The sequence below is a fragment of the Ranitomeya variabilis genome, chromosome 5, assembly GCF_051348905.1.
Source record: "Ranitomeya variabilis isolate aRanVar5 chromosome 5, aRanVar5.hap1, whole genome shotgun sequence".
Taxonomy (NCBI): Eukaryota; Metazoa; Chordata; class Amphibia; order Anura; family Dendrobatidae; genus Ranitomeya; species Ranitomeya variabilis.
The window spans coordinates 628,296,380-628,322,973 of NC_135236.1; the positions used below are offsets into that span (position 1 = coordinate 628,296,380).

Genomic DNA, 26,594 nt, shown 5'->3' on the forward strand with positions numbered 1-26,594 from the left:
ATGGAGGCAATGAAGCGCCTTGAGAGTGATGACACTATTGTAATTAAACCCTCGGACAAGGGTGGCAATGTTGTCATCCTTGATATTGCCCATTACCAGCAGATCTGTGAATCTATCCTTTCTGACGGTGAATCTTATGAGGTTCTCTCATGGAATCCAAATAACGAGTATCGTGAGGAACTCGCCCAGATTCTACAGGTGGGCTTGGAGAGTGGGGTTATAGACAAGACGGAGTTTGATTTCATTCTTCCACGTCATCCTATAACAGCAACCTTCTACTGCCTCCCCAAGATCCACAAGGGCCTTAACCCTCTAAGGGTAGGCCCATTGTGTCTGGGGTAGGTAGTCTTTGTCAGAACGCAGGTATTTACTTAGATCGAGTGTTGTCACCATTTGTGTCTGCCCTACAATCCTTTGTTAAGGACACCCCTGATCTCCTTCGTCGTTTGGAGGGCCTCACTATCAATCCTGATGCACATCTTGCAAGTATCGATGTGGAGGCGCTCTATTCCTCCATCCCTCACGATAAGGGTTTGGAGGCCGTTAAATATTTTCTCCAAATGAGAGGTTTACAATTTGAGAAACACAATCATTTTGTTCTTGAGCTGCTCCGGTTTTGTTTGACACATAATGTGTTTACCTTTAATCGTAGGACCTACCACCAGCTGAGGGGGACGGCCATGGGCAGTCCCTGTGCCCCGGCCTACGCCAATATCTTCCTCGGCTGGTGGGAGGAGACGATGGTCTGGAGTGATGACTCCGATGTCTCTATGTGCCGTGTCCCAGATATTTGGACACGGTACATAGATGACATCTTTTTGATTTGGACGGGCCCTAGAGGTGATTTTGAAAGCTTTGTGGACAGGCTTAATCATAACAACATTGGCCTGTTCTTCACGTCAGTAATCGAATTTTCCGCATTGCCCTTTTTGGATATCCTAATTACCAAAGGATCGAATGGTGATTTAGTTACTTCAAACTATAAAAAACCAACAGCTACTAATGCCCTCCTACATTGGACTAGTCACCATCCGGAACATCTCAAGAGAGGTATTCCTAAGGGGCAGTACCTGAGAATTCGGAGGAATTGCTCAGATGACGCCATCTTTGAGTCTCAAGCTCAGGAACTAAGGAGGAATTTTCGAGATAGGGGTTATCCATCTAAAATCCTCTCAAGGGCCTATCATGAGGCGAGGAGTAGGGACAGACCTTCGTTGTTGAACCCCACTGCAAGGACACAGAACAATGAGGTGGTACGGTTTATTACCACTTTTGATAATGGTGCAAACCACGTGAGAGATATTGTTGCAAAACATTGGTCCATATTAAAGATGGATTCGGACATCTCAGACTACCTAGATCATACCCCAGCAATTACTTACAAAAAGTCGCGGTCACTTAATGACAGATTAGTTCATAGCCATTTTTCAAGCCCTGTAAATGAGACATGGCTAAGGAGTGACACAAAGGGCTGTTTCAAATGTGGACATTGTACGGTCTGCCAGTACATTGACACAGGTAATAACTTTGTGAGTAATGTTACGGGCAGAAATTATAACATCAAGCAATTTATTAATTGTAGTACCAAAGGGGTTGTGTATAAAGTTTCTTGTTCTTGTGGAATTGAATATGTTGGGAAAACCATCAGAGAATTCAAAAAAAGAGTTGGGGAACTTGTTGGGGATGTAATACATGGTAGAGATACCTCCGTTTCCCGACATGTTAACCAATCACACAACGGCTCTCCCAGGCATCTCAAATTTATGGCAATTGAAAGGGTGACTAAACCCATACGAGGGGGTGATTGGGATCAATTGTTACTACAGCGAGAGGCTAAGTGGATTTTCTATCTGAATACCGTTAGTCCACATGGGCTGAACGATCAGATTAATTATAGCTGTTTTATTTGAACTGTTTTCCTCCTCCTTTCCCCATTCCCCTTTTTTTTGGCTGCCTTTTGGTATTACATAGTCATTCGATTATCCGATTATGCCTAAATCCTTATTATTGTCACCCACATTCTTTATTGGATGTGCATGATTAATAATTATCATTTTTTATCTTCCACAGTTCTGTGGTATGGGGTTTATCCTTTTTGTGGTAACTTTCTACAGAAGTAATATCTAGATATTGCTATATGCCGTTTTTTAGATTTTCTGCGGCTATAATAGTTATTTTGTGTGTATATATGATTCTGCTGTATATATATATGTGGGGACCATGCTCACACCTATTGTCCATTTGTCCGCTTGCTTACTTTCTGGTGTATTGTTTTCCAGTAACTGCCCATTCTGACCGGCATATAACATGTCTTTTGCACCGGCATATCTGTATGGTATTTATGTGGATATTTTTCCATCATGGGCTTTTTTATGCCCACGGGCCGTTATTTTAACCCCTTCCCGACCTGTGACACAGCGTATGCGTCATGAAAGTCGGTGCCTTCCCGACCTGTGACGCATATGCTGTGTCACAGAATGATCGCGTCCCTGCAGATCGGGTGAAGGGGTTAACTCCGATTTCACCCGATCTGCAGAGACAGGGGGAGTGGTGCTTCACCCCTCCGTGGCTACGATCGCTCTGATTGGCTGTTGAAAGTGAAACTGCCAATCAGAGCGATTTGTAATATTTCACCCAAAAAAATGGTGAAATATTACAATCCAGCCATGGCCGATGCTGCAATATCATCGGCCATGGCTGGAAAACCTAATCTGCCCCCACCCCACCCCACCGATCGCCCCCCCAGTGCTCCGGTGCGCGGTCCGCCCCCCTAATTCGTTCTGTCCGCTCCTCCGTCCTCCTGTCCGCTCCCCCCGTGCTCCGGTGCCCCCTCCCTGTGCTCCGGTCCCCCCCCCCTGTGCTCCGGTCCCCCCCCCGTGATCCGATCACCCCCCCTTCATACTTACCGGGCCTCCCGATGTCCTTCCGGCTTCTCCATGGGCGCCGCCATCTTCCAATATGGCGGGCACATGCGCACTGCGCCCGCAGAGTCTGCCGGCTGGCAGATTCATTTCAGAAGTATTTTGATCACTGCGATATAGCCTATCGCAGTGATCAAAATGAAAAAAAAAGTAAATGACCCCCCTTTATCACCCCCATAGGGACAATAATAAAAATAAATAAAATATATTTTTTTTTCTGCTAGGGTTAGGGTTAGAACTAGGGTTAGAATTAGGGTTAGAATTAGGGGTAGGGTTAGGGTTAGGGGTAGGGTTAGGGCATGTGCACACAGTGCGGATTTGGCTGCGAATCCGCAGCGGATCGGCCGCGGATCCGCAGCGGATCGGCCGCGGATCCGCAGCGGATTGGCCGCGGATCCGCAGCGGATTGGCCGCTGCGAATTCGTAGCTGTTTTCCATCAGGTTTACAGTACCATGTACACCTATGGAAAACCAAATCTGCTGTGCCCATGGTGCGGAAAATACCGTGCGGAAACGCTGTGTATTTTCCGCAGCATGTCAATTTTGTGCGGATTCCGCAGCGTTTTACACCTGTTCCTCAATAGGAATCCGCAGGTGAAATCCGCACAAAAAAACACTGGAAATCCGCTGTAAATCCGTAGGTAAAACGCAGTGCCTTTTACCTGCGGATTTTTCAAAAATGGTGCGGAAAAATCTCACACGAATCCGCAAAGTGGGCACATAGCCTTAGGGTTAGGGTTGGAATTAGAGTTAGGGTACCGTCTCACAGTGGCACTTTGATCGCTACGACGGTACGATCTGTGACGTTCCAGGGATATCCATACGATATCGCTGTGTCTGACACGCAGCAGCGATCAGGGACCCTGCTGAGAATCGTACGTCGTAGCAGATCGTTTGGAACTTTCTTTCGTCGCTGGATCTCCCGCTGTCATCGCTGGATCGTTGTGTGTGACAGCTATCCAGCGATGCGTTCACTTGTAACCAGGGTAAACATCGGGTTACTAAGCGCAGGGCCGCACTTAGTAACTCGATGTTTACCGTGGTTACCAGCGTAAAAGTAAAAAAAAACAAAAAAAACGTACATACTCACATTTCGGTGTCCTTCAGATCCCTTGCCGTCTGCTTCCCGCTCTGACTGTCTGCCGGCCGGAAAGTGAGAGCACAGCGCAGCAGTGACGTCACCGCTGCGCTCTGCTCTCACTGTACGGCGGCACTCAGTCAGAGCGGGAAGCAGACGGCAAGGGACCTGAAGGACACCAAAATGTGAGTATGTACGTTTTTTTTTACTTTTACGCCGGTAACCACGGTAAACATCGGGTTACTAAGCGCGGCCCTGCGCTTAGTAACCCGATGTTTGCCCTGGTTACCCGGGACCTTGGCATCGTTGGTCGCTGGAGAGCGGTCTGTGTGACAGCTCCCCAGCGACCACACAATGACTTTCCAACGATCACGGCCAGGTCGTATCGCTGGTCGTGATCGTTGGTAAATCGTTATGTGAGACGGTACCCTTAGGGTTGGAATTAGGGCTAGGGTTGGAAATAGGGTTAAGATTAGGCTTGTGGTTAGGGTTAAGGATAGGGTTAGGGTTGTGTTGGGGTTACAGTTGTGGGTAGGGTTGGGATTAGGGTTAGGATTAGGGTTGGATTTAGGGTTACGGGTGTATTGGGGTTAGGGTTGTGGTTAGGGGTGTGTTGGGGTTAGGGTTGTGATTAGGGTTATGGCTACAGTTGGGATTAGGGTTAGGGGTGTGTTGGGGTTAGTGTTGAAGTTAGAATTGAGGGGTTTCCACTGTTTAGGCACATCAGGGGTCTCCAAACGCAACATGGCGCCACCAATGATTCCAGCCAGTCTTGCGTTCAAAAAGTCAAATGGTGCGCCCTCCCTTCCAAGCCCCGACGTGCGCCCAAACAGTGGTTTACCCCCACATATGGGATACCAGCGTACTCAGGACAAACTGGGCAACAACTATTGGGGTCCAATTTCTCCTGTTACCCTTGCAAAAATAAAAAAATACTTGCTAAAACATAATTTTGAGGAAAGAACAATTATTTTTTATTTTCACGGCTCTACGTTATAAACTTATGTTAAACACTTGGGGGTTGAAAGTGCTCACCACACATCCAGATAAGATCCTTTTGGGGTCTAGTTTCCAAAATGGGGTCACTTGGGGGGGTTTCTACTATTTAGGCACATCAGGGGCTCTGCAAATGCAACGTGACGCCCGCAGACCATTCCATTAAAGTCTGCATTTCAAATGTCACTACTTCCCTTCCGAGCCCTGACGTGCGCCCAAACAGTGGTTTACCCCCACATATGGGGTACCAGCGTACTCACAACAAACTGGGCAACAAATATTGGGGTCCAATTTCTCCTGTTACCCTTGTGAAAATAAACAATTGCTTGCTAAAACATCTTTTTTGAGGAAAGAAAAATGATTTTTTATTTTCACGGCTCTGCGTTGTAAACTTCTGTGAAGCACTTGGGGGTTGAACGTGCTCACCACACATCTAGATAAGTTCCTTGGGGGGTCTAGTTTTCAAAATGGGGTCACTTGTGGGGGGTTTCTACTGTTTAGGCACATCATGGGCTCTGCAAACATAACATGATTCCCGCAGACCATTCCATCAAAGTCTGCATTCCAAATCGTCACTACTTCCCTTCCGAGCCCCGCCATGTGCCCAAACAGTGGTTTACCCCCACATATGGGGTATCAACGTACTCAGGAGAAACTGGACAACAACTTTTGGGGTCAAATCTTTCCTGTTACCCTTGGGAAAATTAAAAAATTCTGGGCTAAAAAAATATTTTTGAGGAAAGAAAACACATTTTTTATTTTCACGTCTCTGCGTTATAAACTTCTGTGAAGCACTTGGGGGTTCAAAGTGCTCACCACACATCTAGATAAGTTCCCTTGGGGGTCTAGTTTCCAAAGTGGGGTCAATTGTGGGGAGTTCCTACTCTTTAGGCACATCAGGGGCTCTGCAAACGCAACGTGATGCCCACAGAGCATTCCATTAAAGTCTGCATTTCAAAACGTCACTACTTCCCTTCCGCTCCCCGACGTGTGCCAAAACAGTGGTTTACCCCCACATATGGGGTATCAGCGTACTCAGGAGAAACTGCACAACAACTTTTGGGGTCCAATTTCTCCTGTTACCCTTGGGAAAATAAAAAATTGTGGGTTAAAAAATCATTTTTGAGGAAAGAAAAATAATTTTATATTTTCATGGCTCTGCGTTATAAACTTCTGTGAAGCACTTGAGGGTTCAAAGTGCTCACCACACATCTAGATTAGTTCCTTGGGAGGTCTAGTTTCCAAAATAGGGTCACTTGTGTGGGAGCTCCAATGTTTAGGCACACAGGGGCTCTCCAAACGCGACATGGTGTCCGCTAATGATTGGAGCTAATTTTCCATTCAAAAAGCCAAATGGCGTGCCTTCCCTTCCGAGCCCTGCCGTGCGCCCAAACAGTGGTTTACCCCCACATATGGGGTATCATCGTACTCAAGACAAACTGGACAACAACATTTGGGGTCCAATTTCTCCTATTATCCTTGGGAAAATAAAAAACTCCGGGATAAAAATCATTTTTGAGGAAAGAAAAATATTTTTTTTATTTTCATGGCTCTGCGTTATAAACTTCTGTGAAGCACCTGGGGGTTTTAAGTGCTCACTATACATCTAGATTAGTTCCTTGGGGGGTCTAGTTTCCAAAATGGGGTCACTTGTAGGGGAGCTCTAATGTTTAGGCACACAGGGGCTCTCCGAACGCAACATGGTGTCCACTAACGATTGGAGCTAATTTTCCATTGAAAAAGTCAAATGGCGCGCCTTCCCTTCCAAGCCTTGCCGTGCACCCAAACAGTGGTTTACCCCCACATATGAGGTATCGGCGTACTCAAGAGAAATTGCCCAACAAATTTTAGGATCCATTTTATCCTGTTGCCCATGTGAAAATGAAAAAATTGAGGCTAAAAAAATTTTTTTGTGAAAAAAAAGTACTTTTTCATTTTTTACGGATCAATTTGTGAAGCACCTGAGAGCTTAAAGTGCTCACTATGCATCTAGATAAGTTCCTTGGGGGGTCTAGTTTCCAAAATGGGGTCACATGTGGGGGAGCTTCAATGTTTAGGCACACAGGGTCTCTCCAAACGCGACATGGTGTCCGGTAACGATGGAGATAATTTTTCATTCAAAAAGTCAAATGGCGCGCCTTCCCTTCCGAGCCTTGCCGTGCACCCAAACAGTGGTTTACCCCCACATATGAGGTATCAGCGTACTCAGGAGAAATTGCCCAACAAATTTTAGGATCCATTTTATCCTGTTGCCCATGTGAAAATGAAAAAATTGAGGCTAAAAAAATTTTTTGTGAAAAAAAAGTACTTTTTCATTTTTACGGATCAATTTGTGAAGCACCTGGGGGATTAAAGTGCTCACTATGCATCTAGATAAGTTCCTTGGGGCGTCTAGTTTCCAAAATGGGGTCACTTGTGGGGGAGCTCCAATGTTTAGGCACACGGGGGCTCTCCAAACGCGACATGGTGTCCGCTAAAGATTGGAGCCAATTTTTCATTGAAAAAGTCAAATGGCGCTCCTTCGCTTCCGAGCCCTGCCGTGCCCACAAACAGTGGTTTACCCCCACATATGAGGTATCAACGTACTCAGGACAAATTGGACAACAAATTTTGTGGTCCAGTTTCTCCTTTTACCCTTAAGAAAATAAAAAAATTGTTGCTAAAAGATCATTTTTGTGACTAAAAAGTTAAATGTTCACTTTTGCCTTCCATGTTGCTTCTGCTGTTGTGAAACACCTGAAGGGTTAATAAACTTCTTGAATGTGGTTTTGAGCACCTTGAGGGGTGCAGTTTTTAGAATGGTGTCACTTTTGGGTATTTTCAGCCATATAGAACCCTCAAACTGACTTCAAATGTGAGGTGGTCCCTAAAAAAAATGGTTTTGTAAATTTTGTTGTAAAAATGAGAAATCACTGGTCAAATTTTAACCCTTATAACTTCCTAGCAAAAAAAAAATTTCTTTCCAAAATTGTGCTGATGTAAAGTAGACATGTGGGAAATGTTATTTATTAACTATTTTGTGTCACATAACTCTCTGGTTTAACAGAATAAAAATTCAAAATGTGAAAATTGCGAAATTTTCAAAATTTTTGCCAAATTTCCGTTTTTTTCACAAATAAACTCAGAAATTATCGACCTAAATTTACCACTAACATGAAGCCCAATATGTCACGAAAAAACAATCTCAGAACCGCAAGGATCCGTTGAAGCGTTCCTGAGTTATTACCTCATAAAGGGACACTGGTCAGAATTGCAAAAAATGGCAAGGTCATTAAGGCCAAAATAGGCTGGGTCATGAAGGGGTTAAAGCATTTCCAGCGGTCAGTGTGCAGGTCTTTGTAACCTAGCAGCGGTAACTTCCTGTATATATTGTGCATGTTGCAATTGTTTATCGGCTCTGTCATGGTTCCCAATGGCAAGGAAACGTCATAGAACTTAAATAACAGACTAGCTCTTGGGTGATGGAATCTCGAGCTGACCGTGAGCTAAACCTACCACACAACTAACAGTGGCCGGGTGACGTACCTACGTTTTATCCCTAGACGCCCAGCGCCAGCCGGAGAACTAACTACCCCTAACAGAGGAAAAAACAGACCTGGCTTACCTCTAGGGAAATTCCCCCAAAAAGGAGACAGAAGCCCCCCACATATATTGACGGTGAGTTCAGAGGAAAAGACATACGCAGTATGAAGGTAGGTTCAGCAAAGCGAGGTCCGCTTACTAGATAGCAAGAAGATACAATAGGGAACTTCACGGTCAGCTGAAAACTCTATTAAAATACCATCCAGAAATTACTTTAAGACTCATGTGTCAACTCATGACACCGGAGTGGTAATTTCGGCCCACAAGAGCTTCCAGCTACAGAAACATAACATAACTGTGAACTGGAACAAAAATGCAAACAAACTTAGGACTAAGAGTCCAACTTAGCTGATAGTAGTCTAGAAGCAGGAACATGCAACAGAAAGGCTCTGGTTACATTGATGGCCGGCACTAGAATAACTGAGCAGCAAGGCTAAATAGGATACTCCCATATCCTGATGGAAACAGGTGAACAGAGAAAGTGAAGCACACAAGTCCAGTACCACCAGTGACCACCGGGGGAGCCCAAAAACCAAATTCACAACAGTACCCCCCCCTCAAGGAGGGGGCACCGAACCCTCACAAGAGCCACCAGGGCGATCAGGATGAGCCCTATGAAAGGCACGGACCAAATCAGAGGCATGAACATCTGAGGCTGTCACCCAAGAATTATCCTCCTGACCGTAGCCCTTCCACTTGACCAGATACTGAAGTTTCCGTCTGGAAACACGGGAGTCCAAGATCTTCTCCACAACGTACTCCAATTCACCCTCAACCAACACCGGAGCGGGAGGCTCAACGGAAGGCACAACCGGTACCTCATACCTGCGCAATAATGACCGATGGAAGACATTATGGATAGAAAAAGATGCCGGGAGGTCCAATCGAAAGGACACAGGGTTAAGAATCTCCAAAATCTTATACGGGCCGATGAACCGAGGCTTAAACTTAGGAGAAGAAACCCTCATAGGGACAAAATGAGAAGACAACCACACCAAGTCCCCAACACGAAGACGAGGACCAACACGACGACGGCGGTTAGCAAAATGCCGAGTCTTCTCCTGGGACAACTCCAAATTGTCCACCACCTGTCCCCAAATCCGATGCAACCTATCCACCACAGTATCCACTCCAGGACAATCCGAAGACTCCACCTGACCAGAAGAAAAGCGAGGATGAAACCCCGAATTGCAAAAGAAAGGAGAAACCAAAGTGGCAGAACTAGCCCGATTATTGAGGGCAAACTCCGCCAACGGCAAAAAGGCAACCCAGTCATCCTGATCCGCAGACACAAAACACCTCAAATAAGTCTCCAAGGTCTGATTAGTTCGCTCAGTCTGGCCATTAGTCTGAGGATGGAACGCAGACGAAAAAGACAAATCAATGCCCATCCTAGCACAGAACGCCCGCCAAAATCTAGACACGAACTGGGTCCCCCTGTCAGAAACGATATTCTCCGGAATACCATGCAAGCGAACCACATTTTGAAAAAACAGAGGAACCAACTCGGAAGAGGACAGCAACTTAGGCAAGGGCACCAAATGAACCATCTTTGAAAAACGGTCACACACCACCCAGATGACAGACATTTTCTGAGAAACAGGGAGATCAGAAATAAAATCCATAGAGATGTGAGTCCAAGGCCTCTTTGGAATGGGCAAAGATAACAACAATCCGCTAGCCCGAGAACAACAAGGTTTGGCCCGAGCACAAACATCACAAGACTGCACAAAAACTCATACATCTCGAGACAGAGAAGGCCACCAGAAGGACCTAGCCACCAAATCCCTGGTACCAAAGATCCCGGGATGGCCTGCCAATGCAGAAGAATGAACCTCCGAGATGACTCTACTGGTCCAATCATCAGGAACAAACAGTCTACCAGGCGGGCAACGATCAGGTCTATCCGCCTGAAACTCCTGCAAAGCCCGTCGCAGATCTGGGGAAACAGCAGATAATATCACCCCATCCTTAAGGATACCTGTAGGTTCAGAATCACCAGGGAAATCAGGCTCAAAACTCCTAGAAAGGGCATCTGCCTTCACATTTTTAGAACCTGGTAAGTATGAGACCACAAAATTAAACCGAGAGAAAAACAACGACCAGCGCGCCTGTCTAGGATTCAGGCGCCTGGCAGACTCAAGATAAATCAAATTCTTGTGATCGGTCAATACCACCACCTGATGTCTAGCCCCCTCAAGCCAATGACGCCACTCCTCAAAAGCCCACTTCATAGCCAAAAGCTCCCGATTACCAATATCATAATTTCGCTCGGCGGGCGAAAATTTTCGAGAATAGAACGCACAAGGTCTTATCACGGAGCAATCGGAACTTTTCTGCGACAAGACCGCCCCAGCTCCGATCTCGGAAGCATCGACCTCAACCTGAAAAGGAAGGGTAACATCAGGCTGACGCAACACAGGGGCGGAAGAAAAGCGGCACTTAAGCTCCCGAAAGGCCTCCACAGCAGCAGGGGACCAATCAGCAACATCAGCACCCTTTTTGGTCAAATCAGTCAAAGGTTTAGCAACATCAGAAAAACCAGTTATAAATCGACGATAAAAATTAGCAAAGCCCAAAAATTTCTGAAGGCTCTTAAGCGAAGAAGGTTGCGTCCAATCACAAATAGCCCGAACCTTGACAGGATCCATCTCAATGGAAGAGGGGGAAAAAATGTACCCCAAAAAAGAAATCTTTTGAACCCCAAAAATACACTTAGAACCCTTCACACACAAGGAATTAGCCCGCAAAACCTGAAAAACCCTCCTGACCTGTTGGACATGAGAATCCCAGTCATCCGAAAAAATCAAAACATCATCCAGATACACGATCATGAATTTATCCAAATATTCCCGGAAAATGTCATGCATAAAGGACTGAAAGACTGAAGGGGCATTTGAAAGACCAAAAGGCATTACTAAATACTCAAAATGGCCCTCGGGCGTATTAAATGCGGTTTTCCACTCATCCCCCTGCTTAATTCGCACCAAATTATACGCCCCACGGAGATCAATCTTAGAGAACCACTTAGCCCCTTTTATTCGAGCAAACAAATCAGTCAGCAGTGGCAGAGGATACTGATATCTGACTGTAATTTTATTCAAGAGTCGATAATCAATACACGGCCTCAAAGAGCCATCTTTTTTGGATACAAAGAAAAAACCGGCTCCTAAGGGAGATGACGAAGGACGAATATGTCCCTTTTCCAGGGACTCCTTAATATATTCTCGCATAGCAGCATGTTCAGGTACAGATAGATTAAATAAATGACCCTTTGGAAATTTACTGCCCGGAATCAGATCTATGGTACAATCGCAATCTCTGTGAGGAGGTAGTGAACCAAGCTTAGGCTCCTCAAAAACATCACGATAATCAGATAAAAATTCCGGAATCTCAGAGGGAATAGATGACGAAATGGAAACCAAAGGTACGTCCCCATGAGCCCCCTGACATCCCCAGCTTAACACAGACATTGCTTTCCAGTCAAGAACTGGGTTATGAGATTGTAACCATGGCAATCCGAGCACCAAAACATCATGTAGATTGTACAACACAAGGAAGCGAATCGTCTCCTGATGGTCTGGATTCATACGCATAGTCACTTGTGTCCAGTATTGTGGTTTATTACTAGCCAATGGTGTAGAGTCAATACCCTTCAGAGGTATAGGAACTTCCAGAGGCTCTAGATCAAACCCACAGCGCCTGGCAAAGGACCAATCCATAAGACTCAAAGCGGCGCCAGAGTCGACATAGGCATCCGCGGTAATTGACGATAATGAACAAATCAAGGTCACAGACAGAATAAACTTAGACTGTAAAGTGTCAATTGAAATAGACTTATCAACCTTTTTTGTACTTTTAGAGCATGCTGATATAACATGAGTTGAATCACCACAATAGAAGCACAACCCATTTTTTCGCCTAAAATTCTGCCGTTCGCTTCTGGACAGAATTCTATCACATTGCATATTTTCTGGAGCCTTCTCAGAAGACACGGCCAAATGGTGCACAGGTTTGCGCTCCCGCAAACGCCGATCAATCTGAATAGCCATTGTCATGGACTCATTCAGACCTGTAGGTGCAGGGAACCCCACCATAACATCTTTAATGGCATCAGAGAGACCCTCTCTGAAATTCGCCGCCAGGGCGCACTCATTCCACTGAGTAAGCACAGACCATTTACGAAATTTTTGGCAGTATATTTCAGCTTCATCTTGCCCTTGAGATAGGGCCATCAAGGCTTTTTCAGCCTGAATCTCTAAGTTAGGTTCCTCATAAAGCAACCCCAAAGCCAGAAAAAACGCATCCACATTGAGCAACGCAGGATCCCCGGGTGCCAATGCAAATGCCCAGTCTTGAGGGTCACCCCGCAGCAAGGAAATTACTATCCTAACCTGCTGTGCGGGATCTCCAACAGAGCGAGATCTCAGGGAAAGAAATAATTTACAATTATTTTTGAAATTCAGGAAACGAGATCTATCCCCGGAGAAAAATTCTGGTATAGGAATTCTAGGTTCAGACATAGGAGCATGAATAACAAAATCCTGTAAACTTTGAACCTTCGTAGCAAGATTATTCAAACCTGTAGCCAAACTCTGAGGATCCATTTTAATCAGGTGAGATCAGAGCCATTCAAGGATTAGAAGGAGAGAGAGAGACAAAGGCTGCAATAAGAGCAGAAATGCAACTAAGTCAACTATAGAGCAAGCTCAGAGGGAAAAAAAAAATCTGCAGACTTCTTTTTCTCTCCTTTCTTCTGCCAACGGTTTTAACCCTTGGCCGGCTATACTGTCATGGTTCCCAATGGCAAGGAAACGTCATAGAACTTAAATAACAGACTAGCTCTTGGGTGATGGAATCTCGAGCTGACCGTGAGCTAAACCTACCACACAACTAATAGTGGCCGGGTGACGTACCTACGTTTTATCCCTAGACGCCCAGCGCCAGCCGGAGAACTAACTACCCCTAACAGAGGAAAAAACAGACCTGGCTTACCTCTAGGGAAATTCCCCCAAAAAGGAGACAGAAGCCCCCCACATATATTGACGGTGAGTTCAGAGGAAAAGACATACGCAGTATGAAGGTAGGTTCAGCAAAGCGAGGTCCGCTTACTAGATAGCAAGAAGATACAATAGGGAACTTCACGGTCAGCTGAAAACCCTATTAAAATACCATCCAGAAATTACTTTAAGACTCATGTGTCAACTCATGACACCGGAGTGGTAATTTCGGCCCACAAGAGCTTCCAGCTACAGAAACATAACATAACTGTGAACTGGAACAAAAATGCAAACAAACTTAGGACTAAGAGTCCAACTTAGCTGATAGTAGTCTAGAAGCAGGAACATGCAACAGAAAGGCTCTGGTTACATTGATGGCTGGCACTAGAATAACTGAGCAGCAAGGCTAAATAGGATACTCCCATATCCTGATGGAAACAGGTGAACAGAGAAAGTGAAGCACACAAGTCCAGTACCACCAGTGACCACCGGGGGAGCCCAAAAACCAAATTCACAACACGGCTCTCTATGAGTCCTGCGCATGCGCCCAGTTTTTACTCCACCGTAGGCTTATTGTTTGGTAATACGTTGCCTAGTTGCCTTTTTGGAAGTGCATCTGAACAGCAAGGTGGATTGCTGTTGAGGGGAGATAGAGAGAAAAAAAAAATCTATAAATCTTCAGCACAGCGAGTGTGAGCGAGCTGAGTGTGACCTGAGCGTAAGTGTGAACGGCGGTAAGTGTGTGACTTGTGATTCAGTGACTTTGGAATCAGGGAGTTTCCAAGGGAGGAATTGCTTCTGTTTTTTTTTTTTTTTTTTTTTAAATTAATACTTTGTATTTATTTTCAATTAAAGTTTCTGTGTGGTGCAATCCCCATTAGGAAATGTGCTCCACAATTGTTAATGCCATCCAGTGCACATCTTGCCACATGTATGCAGTCCTTGACCAGCTGGTCGAGGGTGCATACTGCTGTGCGAGATGTGAGCACATTGTGCATTTGGAAGCCCAGATTTTGGATCTAAATGTGCAGCTGGCAACACTGAGATCCATAGACAATATGGAGAGGAGTCTTCTGCTCACAGAGCAGACGCTCAATGGGATAGATGAGGAGGGGGATGGTAGGATGGAGCTGCAGGACAGTGTGGCAGTTAGCTGGGTGACAGATAGAAGGCGGGGTAGAGGGAAGAGTGCCAGGGAGGCTAGTCCTGATCTGGCACACCCCAATAAGTTTGCTAAGTTGGCAGATGAGGGGGGTGCCAGTACAGGGGTAGCACTGCTGCAGCCAGGCATGTCCTCTGAAAGCCGGAGGAGTGACTGCTCCAGTAAGGAGGGAAATAGGAGAGCAGGGCAGGCCAGACAGGTGCTGGTAGTGGGGGACTCAATTATTAGGGGAACAGATAGGGCAATCTGTCACAAAGACAGGGATCGTCGGACGGTGTGCTGCCTACCTGGCGCTCGAGTCCGACACATCGCTGATCGGGTGGACAGATTACTGGGAGGGGCTGGTGAGGACCCAGCAGTCATGGTGCACATTGACACAAATGACAAAGTTAGAGGTAGGTGGAAGGTCCTTAAAGATGATTTCAGGGAATTAGGCTGCAAGCTGAAAGCAAGGACCTCCAACGTGGTATTTTCCGAAATACTGCCTGTACCACGTGCCACGCCAGAGAGGCAACGGGAGATTAGGGAGGTTAATAAGTGGCTCAAGAATTGGTGTAGGAAGGAGGGGTTTGGGTTCCTGCAGAACTGGGCCGACTTCTCAGTGGGTTACAGGCTCTACGCTAGGGACGGGCTGCACCTCAATGGGGAAGGGGCAGCTGTGCTGGGGGAGAAAATGGTTAGAAGGTTGGAGGAGTGTTTAAACTAGGGATTGGGGGGGAGGGTATTCATTTTATAGGAGGGGAAGATAGTGCAGATAGAGAGCTGGGCACAAATAAGGAAGTTGGGGGTGGCGGTGGCATGGGGGGTGGGGTTAGAACAGTTAATAATTTAAGAAAGAATAGAGGTACAGAGAGGAACATCAAGTGCATGTATACTAATGCCAGAAGCCTCGCCAACAAAATGGACGAATTAGAACTAATGTTGTTGGAGCATAATTATGACATGGTGGGGATATCTGAGACGTGGCTGGATGAGAGCCATGACTGGGCTGTTAACTTGCAGGGCTATAGCCTGTTCAGAAATGACCGTACAGATAAGCGAGGGGGAGGGGTGTGTCTATATGTAAAATCTTCCTTAAAACCCATCCTGCGTGATAATATAGGTGAATTTAATGAAAATGTGGAGTCCCTGTGGGTGGAGATAAGGGGAGGGGGAAAAAATAATAAATTACTGATAGGGGTTTGTTATAAATCTCCAAAAATAATGGAAGCAATGGAGAATATCCTCGTAAAGCAAATAGATGAAGCTGCGACTCAAGGAGAAGTCATTATTATGGGGGACTTCAACTACCCTGAAATAGATTGGGGAACAGAAACCTGCAGTTCCAGCAAAGGTAATCGGTTTTTGACAACTATGAGAGACAATTACCTTTCACAGCTGGTTCAGGACCCAACAAGGAGGGGGGCACTGCTAGACCTAATATTAACCAACAGGCCAGACCGCATATCAAATATAAGGGTTGGGGGTCACTTGGGGAATAGTGATCATAAAATAATAAGTTTTCATGTAACCTTTAATAAGATGGGTAGTAGGGGGGTGACAAGGACACTAAACTTCAGGAGGGCAAATTTCCAACGGATGAGAGAGGATCTTGGTGCAATTAACTGGGACGATATCCTGAGACACAAAAATACACAAAGAAAATGGGAGACGTTCATTAGCATCCTGGATAGGACCTGTGCACAGTATATACCGTATGGGAATAAACATACTAGAAATAGGAGGAAACCAATATGGCTAAATAGAGCTGTTAGGGGCGCAATAAGGAACAAAAAGAAAGCATTTAGAGAATTAAAGGAAGTAGGTAGTGATGAGGCATTAAATAAATACAGAAAATTAAATAAATTCTGTAAAAAGCAAATCAAGGCAGCAAAGATTGAGACAGAGAGACTCATTGCCAGAGAGAGTAAAAATAATCCCAAAATATTCTTTAACTATATAAATAGTAAGAAACTAAAAAATGATAGTGTTGGCCCCCTTAAAAATAGTCTGGGTGAAATGGTGGATGAGGATGAGGAAAAAGCCAATCTGCTAAATGACTTTTTTTCATCAGTATTTACAAAAGAAAATCCCATGGCAGCCAATATGACTAGTGATAAAAATTCCCAATTAAATGTCACCTGCTTAACCCAGCAGGAAGTACAGCGGCGTCTAAAAATCACTAAAATTGACAAATCTCCGGGCCCGGATGGGATACACCCCCGAGTACTGCAGGAACTAAGTACAGTCATTGATAGACCATTATTTTTAATCTTTAAAGAGTCCATAATAACAGGGTCTGTACCACAGGACTGGGGTATAGCAAATGTGGTGCCAATATTCAAAAAAGGGGCAAAAACTGAACTCGGTAATTATAGGCCAGTAAGTTTAACCTCTACTGTGGGTAAAATCCTGGAGGGCATTCTAAGGGATGCTATACTGGAGTATCTGAAGAGGAATAACCTCATGACCCAGTATCAGCACGGGTTTACTAGGGACCGCTCATGTCAGACTAATTTGATCAGCTTCTATGAAGAGGTAAGTTCCGGACTGGACCAAGGGAACCCAGTGGACGTAGTGTATATGGACTTTTCCAAAGCTTTTGATACGGTGCCACACAAAAGGTTGATACATAAAATGAGAGTAATGGGGATAGGGGAAAATATGTGTAAGTGGGTTGAGAGCTGGCTCAGGGATAGGAAACAAAGGGTGGTTATTAATGGAGCACACTCGGACTGGGTCGCGGTTAGCAGTGGGGTACCACAGGGGTCAGTATTGGGCCCTCTTCTTTTTAACATATTTATTAATGACCTTGTAGGGGGCATTCAGAGTAGAATTTCAATATTTGCAGATGACACTAAACTCTGTAGGGTAATCAATACAGGGGAGGACAATTTTATATTACAGGATGATTTATGTAAACTAGAAGCTTGGGCTGATAAATGGCAAATGAGCTTTAATGGGGATAAATGTAAGGTCATGCACTTGGGTAGAAGTAATAAGATGTATAACTATGTGCTTAATTCTAAAACTCTGGGCAAAACCATCAATGAAAAAGACCTGGGTGTATGGGTGGATGACAGACTCATATTCAGTGGCCAGTGTCAGGCAGCTGCTACAAAGGCAAATAAAATAATGGGATGTATTAAAAGAGGCATAGATGCTCATGAGGAGAACATAATTTTACCTCTATACAAGTCACTAGTTCGACCACACTTAGAATACTGTGCACAGTTCTGGTCTCCGGTGTATAAGAAAGACATAGCTGAACTAGAGCGGGTGCAGAGAAGAGCGACCAAGGTTATTAGAGGACTGGGGGGTCTGCAATACCAAGATAGATTATTACACTTGGGGCTATTTAGTTTGGAAAAACGAAGACTAAGGGGTGATCTTATTTTAATGTATAAATATATGAGGGGACAGTACAAAGACCTTTCTGATGATCTTTTTGATCATAGACCTGAGACAGGGACAAGGGGGCATCCTCTACGTCTGGAGGAAAGAAGGTTTAAGCATAATAACAGACGCGGATTCTTTACTGTAAGAGCAGTGAGACTATGGAACTCTCTGCCGTATGATGTTGTAATGAGTGATTCATTAATTAAATTTAAGAGGGGACTGGATACCTTTCTGGAAAAGTATAATATTACAGGGTATATACACTAGATTCCTTGATAAGGCGTTGATCCAGGGAACTAGTCTGATTGCCGTATGTGGAGTCGGGAAGGAATTTTTTTCCCCATGGTGGAGTTACTCTTTGCCACATGGGGTTTTTTTGCCTTCCTCTGGATCAACATGTTAGGGCATGTTAGGTTAGGCTATGGGTTGAACTAGATGGACTTAAAGTCTTCCTTCAACCTCAATAACTATGTAGTGACAGCCTCTTCCGGCCAGCGTACAGGTTGTTTGATTATTATTTATAATACTGGCGCTAGTGCGAGGTTCGTATACAGACAGTTTGTACCTTGCCGGCTATCTTCTATTAATGAACGCCAATCCACCGGTATCTTTTATTTCGATCGGCGGTTAGTTTAGCGTTACCTAGCAGCGGCCACTTCCGGTTCACAATGCGCATGACGGAAGCGTGTCTTTCACCGGCACACGAGCATGGTTTTTCGGCGTGTGACGTCAACATAACAGTGAGTCTTCATTTGTTATCGTTATTACAGCGCATACACAATACAGCATGCGTCTGATATTATTAACTATTTAGTATTCTGATAACCGCCAGTGGGTGTTTCATTTTTGCTGACCCACAACTTATTGGCTCATTGTTACGTATCCACGGTTGCCACTTATTTAGGTTGATTACCCCACCAGTGCTCTGGTTTTTTACCAGACCACTGGTTATTTAAAGACCGGCCCTACGCCCCTTTACGCAACTAGAAGTAGCCGTGGGGTGTGCCTAACAAACCCTAGACACCTCGACACAGCCGGAGGACTAAATACCCCTACAGATGGAAATAGGAATACTACCTTGCCTCAGAGCAGAACCCCAAAGGATAGGCAGCCCCCCACGAATATTGACTGTGAGTAGGAGAGGAAAGACACACGCAGGCAGAAAACAGGATTCAGCAAAAGAGGCCACACTAGCTAAATAGGGAAAGATAGGACAGAATACTAAGCGGTCAGTATTAAAACCCTTCCAAAAATATCCACAGCAGATAATACAAAAAGTTCCACAATCTAACTAAAGACATGGAATGTATATCTGCCACTCCAGAGAATCCAACAAGACTGAGAAAATACTGACACAATATAAGCTGGACAAAAAAACACTGAATTGCACAGAATTATTAAGCACACAGCATGTGTGCCACAGGAACAAAACCAGACACTTATCTTTGCTGATTTGGCAGAAGGCAGAAGGAACCAAACCAGGACCAAAACCTCCCAACAACCATGGACAACTGGCAAGGACTAATGAATCCTGCACGCCTAAATACCCCAGTCAGAACTGCAATGAGCAGATACACCTGACCAGGACTGCAACTCAGGGACAACTGCATTACCACCTACAACCACCGGAGGGAGCCCAAAAGCAGAATTCACAACAGGCGGTCACATGAGCAGCACGCGACCAATCAGAAGCCGTGACGTCATGGAAGGTACTGAACGCGCTCATTTTAAACAAAAAAAAGGCTGCCGGTTACCAGCTGTGATGTCCAGGCTGCGTCGGAGAGGTGAGTATATCAATATTTTTTATTTTAATTCTTTATTTTACACATTAATATGGTTCCCAGGGCCTGAAGGAGAGTTTCCTCTCCTTCAGACCCTGGGAACCATCAGGGATACCTTCCGATACTTGAGTCCCATTGACTTGTATTGGTATCGGGTATCGGTATCGGATTAGATCCGATACTTTGCCGGTATCGGCCGATACTTTCCGATACCGATACTTTCAAGTATCGGACGGTATCTCTCAACACTAGTCACAAGATGTCTATGGTATTTGGGTCTGTATGTGGTCATGAAGTGGTTGGGATTTGAATGTGAACATTTTGCTACAATATGGCAATTACATTTAATTGTTTGCTGATTAACTTGAGTCTTTGCCTAAATTCAAAAGTATCTAAGGGTGGACATTTCTGTAGTCAAAGCAACTCAGGATCAGTTGTTATTTCCACTTGTACATTTTGGCCAGTATTGCAATGAATACATTACTTTTCACTGGCCAATCAATACTTTAAGCAAACCTAATACCCTTTATGATACCTACCGACCATAGGTTCTGATGGACAGTGCATGATACTCTCTGTGGTGTGCTTAGAGGTCTGTATTGTGTCATTTACCTTGTGACCTTGTACTAGTAAAATATAGTATATGTAAGAACCCTACAACATTATTTTGCATCTTCTAGAGCTCTAAAGTACTTCTCAGATTGGAGTATAAAAATATTGACCTTAATGAAGTTGATTATAAAATGTATATAATAGATTTTTAATAAAGACTAAATTAGGATGCAATTTGTTAGGGCTGGCGGAACGCACCATGTAAATTGAGAGATGTTATTTGGTGCATTCACAACCCGGGGTCCACCGTGCAGGAGAGGACTTGCTGCTGGCAAATGGCGGCCCTTTATGGCGGTAGAAGCGAACTCTGTTACCTCACAGAGACGCTGTGCCAGGTCTCACTCTGACCCTCGGTGGCTTTTGAGCCCACGCCTGAGGACGCCCCGAGTCAGCAGCTGAGACTTTGGCAACTAAGAAACGCGGAACCCTGTTGACTTCACAGGAGTATCCAGCAACTGCCGAGCTGATGGCAGTGTGTGGCAACACAAACATACAATCTCCTCACCGGAGGAGCCAGTATTCTAGGGGCTTATTTCAGCTGGGTCCCTAAATCCACGCACACAATCATCTCGCCGGAGGTGCCGACATTCTAGGGGCTTATTTCAGCTGAGTCCCTGAACACACATAAATGTGACCAAACTGGCGCATGCACATAACTGATTCAATACTATAGAATTCAAAAAAGAAGGCAGCACTCCATATTTTCGTAATAAATGTGCAGGATTTTAATCAGACCCACATGTCTGTGCGACATTTCGGCTCTGAATGAGCCTTTCTCAAGCAATGGATACAACATTTAGGTGCATATATATAGGGCTTACGAATCAACAATCCTTAATTATAGCCATTTGTAATTAATCACATGCATGTGTTACAGTATAACTTCTAAAGTGCATATGTGCATAATTGTGCCCCTTATGTGCTTATACTTCCAAATTACATTGTGCATACCGCCAGAGGAGCCTGTTAGTAATGGAGGGCAACATCTTGAACATTGGTGTTCTCATATGTCTAGTGCGCAGGTCCGGTACGTCACATCACTATGCTGGACTGCAGGCCAATAGCAGACATCGGCGCATGTGCAGAAGTGCTAAGTATCGCCATCTTTGTGATTCAATACTAGCGCATGGCCGTGCGGTCATGAGAGCCTTAAATAGCTGCAGCAAGTACAGGACCTTCCTAGAAGGACCAATTAGAGGCTGCTACAGAGCCTGAGCACCTTCAGGACCTTCCTGGAGGACCAATGGATTTAGCTGCAGTATCTGAACATGTGACCCTCGATCTCCACTGAGAGATCTTACTCTGGGCATGCTCAGAATGAGAAAAGCAGGACTTAGTCCCAGAAGCGTCTGCTCGCCGCTGCCCAGCACTGGCTTCAATGGCAGAAGCTGGAAAAGCAGCAGTGACCCTTTGTACAGAGTCAGACTGAGCGAGATGCTGGGATCGACGCCTCCACTGAGCAGGCTCCACTGCAGCAGGAGAAGAATGGGAGACTGCAGCGGAGATGGACCGAGATTCCCCCTGTGCAAAGGCGGGAACTCGACCCCTAACACAATTATTATAACTATACTTAAAAAGCACAGAACTGTAATTCATAAAACATTACTTAAAATTATAATTTCACCTTTTATAAATTGTTGCATGATTATTTCATTTAAGTTGTGGTTTTAAATGTTTCTTAATAAACAATAGTTACATCATATATTCACTTTAACCTAAAGGCAGGTGTAACTGCGAAACTAAATTAAACTCAAAAGCATAAAATATTTCTTACAAAAAAAGATGTTATTTTGAAATTCATCTTTAATTTTTTTCAATGCAAGTATTAGCTTTATGCCAAACTGATTTAGGCTTTAAAACAATTCCCCGTACGTCTTTTGCATTCGCCTTATGTCATTAGTGACTGATAAAATAAAATTGAAGTTATTATATTAAATAAAATTAATTTCCAAGTATACTTAGTATCCTGAAAAATGCTGGTAAAGAAATATTCATTTTTCAAATTATACATTGATAAAAGTTTTTGTTTTCAAATATCAGTTAAATTATATTAAATGAACTATACAATACTATAGGTATAGAATAAAGAAAACTTTTATAAATACATAAAACTTTTTCTTGTAATTTTATTCTTGTTTATTAAAATATATAGCATAATTTAATCATGTATAAATTAAATACTTAAAATCCATAACGTTAAAAGTGAATAACAATATCCAGAGCTGCAGTTCCTCACTTTCTCCTCAAAGCGCCGCTGTTTAACCAAAAAATAAAAGAAATGAGGACTGGAAATCCTCTGATGTTTTCAGCATTCACACACTGCAGATCTGCAAGAAGAAGCACAGACATGTTTAGATTCTCTCTACAGCAAATACAGAGGACTGGATTATATTAGGATTTTAACATTTCGCAGGACTGTTTCTAACCATCAAAATCTGAAAAATTCACGAGCAACAATGAAATCAACTGAATATATTTCCACAAGAACCAAATGGCAAGTAACATTTATTGTCTTATTTTCCTGGCTGTGTCATTCAATCTCTGGTCAGATTCACTATTCAATTGTAGAAGAGATGAGGAAAGACTCTGCTATAGCAAATATTGCAGATGACCTTGGATTAGATATTAAGCAGCTCTCATCTAGAAAATTGAGGATTGTATCCAGATCAGCAGAGAAATATGTCTATGTCAGTCTGCATAATGGAAATCTGTATGTTAAAGACCGGATAGACAGAGAGACATTGTGTGGCAGAGAAGCAATATGTTCAATAACCTTTGATGCTGTGGTTGAAAATCCTTTTAGTATTGAAAAGGTAAAAATAGAAATTCAGGATATAAATGATAATTCTCCAGCATTTTTCTCAGATGTAATCAATCTAAAAACAATAGAATTAACCACAGCAGGGACCAGATTTGCTTTACAGACGGCAGAAGATCCAGATATTGGCTCTAACTCTGTGCAGACATATAAGCTCAGTGATAATCAGTATTTTACACTGAGTGAAGACAGAAATCCAGATGGCAGTACATTTCTGGAGCTTGTTCTAGAGAAGCCATTAGATAGGGAGACACAGAGTCTTCATGAGCTCATACTAACTGCTGTGGATGGAGGCAAACCTGTGAGATCAGGAACTGCCTTAATAAGGGTCATTGTTACTGACGCTAATGATAATTTCCCAATATTCACCCAGTCAGTATATAAAGTCAGTGTAAATGAGAATACCCCAATAAATACCACAATAATCACAGTGAATGCCACAGACAAGGATGAAGGGGCCAATGGACAGATCACATATTCCTTTAGTAAAACATCAGAAAAAGTCCATCATACAGGAATATTCAGTGTCCACCCTGTGACCGGAGAAATTAAAGTAAATGATAAATTAGATTTTGAAATAACAAAGAATTTTGAGCTCTCTGTACAAGCAAAAGATGGAGGCGAATTTGTTTCTCATTGTAAAGTCTTGATAGAAGTTGTAGACGAGAATGACAACGCTCCTGAGACGTCCCTCACATCACTGTCTTCTCCAATTCCTGAGGATTCGGCTGTGGGTACAATGATCGCTCTGATTGAAGTTCATGATAAAGACTCAGGACAGAATGGAGAAGTGGACTGTAAACTTTTGGAAGAAATGCCATTTAATTTAGTGTTATCTTCTGACAATTATTACAGAATTGTTACCACAAGTTCTATGGACAGAGAGAAGGTTTCTAGTTATAACATTACTATTTTAGCCACCGACAGAGGATCTCCTGCACTTTCCAGCAGAAGAACCATCACTCTGGAGATATCAGATGTTAATGACAACCCTCCAATGTTTATAAGAAGTAATTATGATGCATATGTGCTGGAGAACAATTTACCAGGGTCTTCCATATACAGTATACAAGCCTCAGATTCTGACACTGGAGACAACGCAAAAATATTTTATTCTATCTCTAATGCTAACACAGAAGAACTCACAGCAACCTCCTACCTTTCCATCAATATTGAGACCGGGGTCCTCTATGCCCAGAGATCATTTGATTATGAACAACAAAAAGAGTTTCACATACAAATAAATGCTAGAGACAATGGATCTCCACCTCTGAGCAGCAACACAACATTGCTTATCCGTATCGTGGATCAGAACGATAATGCACCAAAGATATTATACCCATCAGCAGACAGCGGAGGTGTGACTGCATATGAAATGGTCCCTTTTGATTCTGAGCAGGGGTCCTTGATAACTAAGGTGGTGGCCATAGATCTGGACTCTGGACACAATTCTTGGCTCTCTTACCATTTTCTACAGTTGTCAGAACCTTCTTATTTTGCCATCACTCAGCATACTGGAGAAATAAGAACCTCCCGTATCTTTCTAGAGAAGGATGTATTGAATCATAAGATCGTGGTGATGGTGAAGGACAATGGAGACCCCTCCCTATCATCTACAGTTACCCTAAACCTCGTTATTGCAAACAACTTCCAACAGATGGGTCCCAAGTTCAATGAACAAGACATTGAAGAAAATCCACAATCTAATTTGCAGTTTTACTTAATCATCTTCCTTGGATTAATTTCACTGCTGTTTATTATCACTGTGATGTTGGTCATTATCTCAAAATGCAAAAAATCAGAACCCGTCCCAATGTTCAGTAACCTCAGCTCCAATTTATATCCTTCAGTTGATCCCAGAATCCTTTCTCAGTATGAGACTGGAACATTACCATATCCTTACTCCTACAATGTCTGTGTGGGCTTTGATGCCAGTGAAAGTGACTTTACTTATATGGCACCAAATCAAGATGTTCCTGTGGATAATCTCATTGATGCTGATGGTCCTGGACTTGGAAATCAAAGTGTTAAAGAAGCTTTACCGACCTCAGATGCTCTGCAGGTGAGATTCACTGATCAAATTTACTGTAATGCCTATAGAAGTTAAAGATTAAAGTATTGCACATGCATTGCTCTTGCCTTGCTTTCCTCCTGAATATGGTGACTGCCCCAGCAAGTAGGATGTGAATATTGGAACCAAAATCTGGAGATAGCAACTGATCCCATAGTTGGGATCTATCTAATAAGTATGGCATAAAGTGAGGAAAACAAGAATTCAATATTTTCTTCTGTACTATATGAATAAAACTCCAAAACCATGCAAATTAAAACAAAAAAGCAATACGTTTTCTTTGAATTGTTTTTTTTTTATTGCTTGTTTTACCTATACACAGGCTCTATTAAAAGGTGAATCTCAGATTCATAAATGGGAAATGGCTAGTGTTGAGCGATACCTTCTGACATTTGAAAGTATCGGTATCGGATTGTATCGGCCGATATCCAAAAAATAACGGATATCGCCGATACCGATACCCGATACCAATACAGGTCAATGGGACACAAATATCGGAAGTGATCCTGGATGGTTCCCAGGGTCTGAAGGAGAGGAAACTCTCCTTCAGGCCCTGGGATCCATATTCATGTAAAAAATAAAGAATAAAAATAAAAAATATGGATATACTCACCCTCGGACGAGCCCTGGACCTCACAGCTGCAAGCGTCTGCCTCCATTCCTAAGAATGCAGAGAGTGAAGGACCTTTGATGACGTCACGGTCACATGAGCAGTCACGCGACCAATCACAAGCTGCGACGTCATCGCAGGTCCTACACTCACTGCATTCTTAGGAATGGAGGCTGCCGGTTGCACCGCTGAGGTCCAGGGTTCGTCGGAGGGGTGAGTATATCCATATTTTTTATTTTTATTCTTTAATTCTTACATGAATATGGATCCCAGGGCCTGAAGGAGAGTCTCCTCTCCTCCAGACCCTGGGAACCATACGCACCGCACACGCCTGGGAACTTATAGGAACTTCCGATTCCGATTTCCGATATCACAAAAATATCGGAACTCTGTATCAGAATTCCGATATAGCGAATATTGGCCAATACCCGATATTTGCAGTATCGGAATGCTCAACACTAGCAATGGCAAAGAGCACTTGTAAAAACAAGCAGTTTTGCAATTTACTACTTTTTAAAGTATGCATTCTTGAAATATAAGCATTTTTATTTTGTTTTGTTTACAGCTCCTTGCCTAGGAGAATGA

At 43.7% G+C, this 26,594-nt stretch overlaps 2 protein-coding genes across 7 annotated transcripts in view; both read left to right on the forward strand.

Annotated features, from left to right (window-relative positions):
* Nucleotides 1–26,586, forward strand: LOC143773471 (protocadherin gamma-B1-like). The gene is made up of 5 exons (XM_077260913.1): nt 1–318; nt 423–531; nt 952–1,518; nt 22,836–25,390; nt 26,575–26,586. The coding sequence occupies exons 1-5, from the start codon at nt 1–3 to the stop codon at nt 26,584–26,586; spliced, it is 3,561 nt and encodes a 1,186-aa protein (XP_077117028.1).
* Nucleotides 1–26,594, forward strand: part of LOC143776626 (protocadherin gamma-B1-like) — a 472,349-nt gene that overhangs the window by 136,855 nt on the left and 308,900 nt on the right. The window lies entirely within an intron of this gene.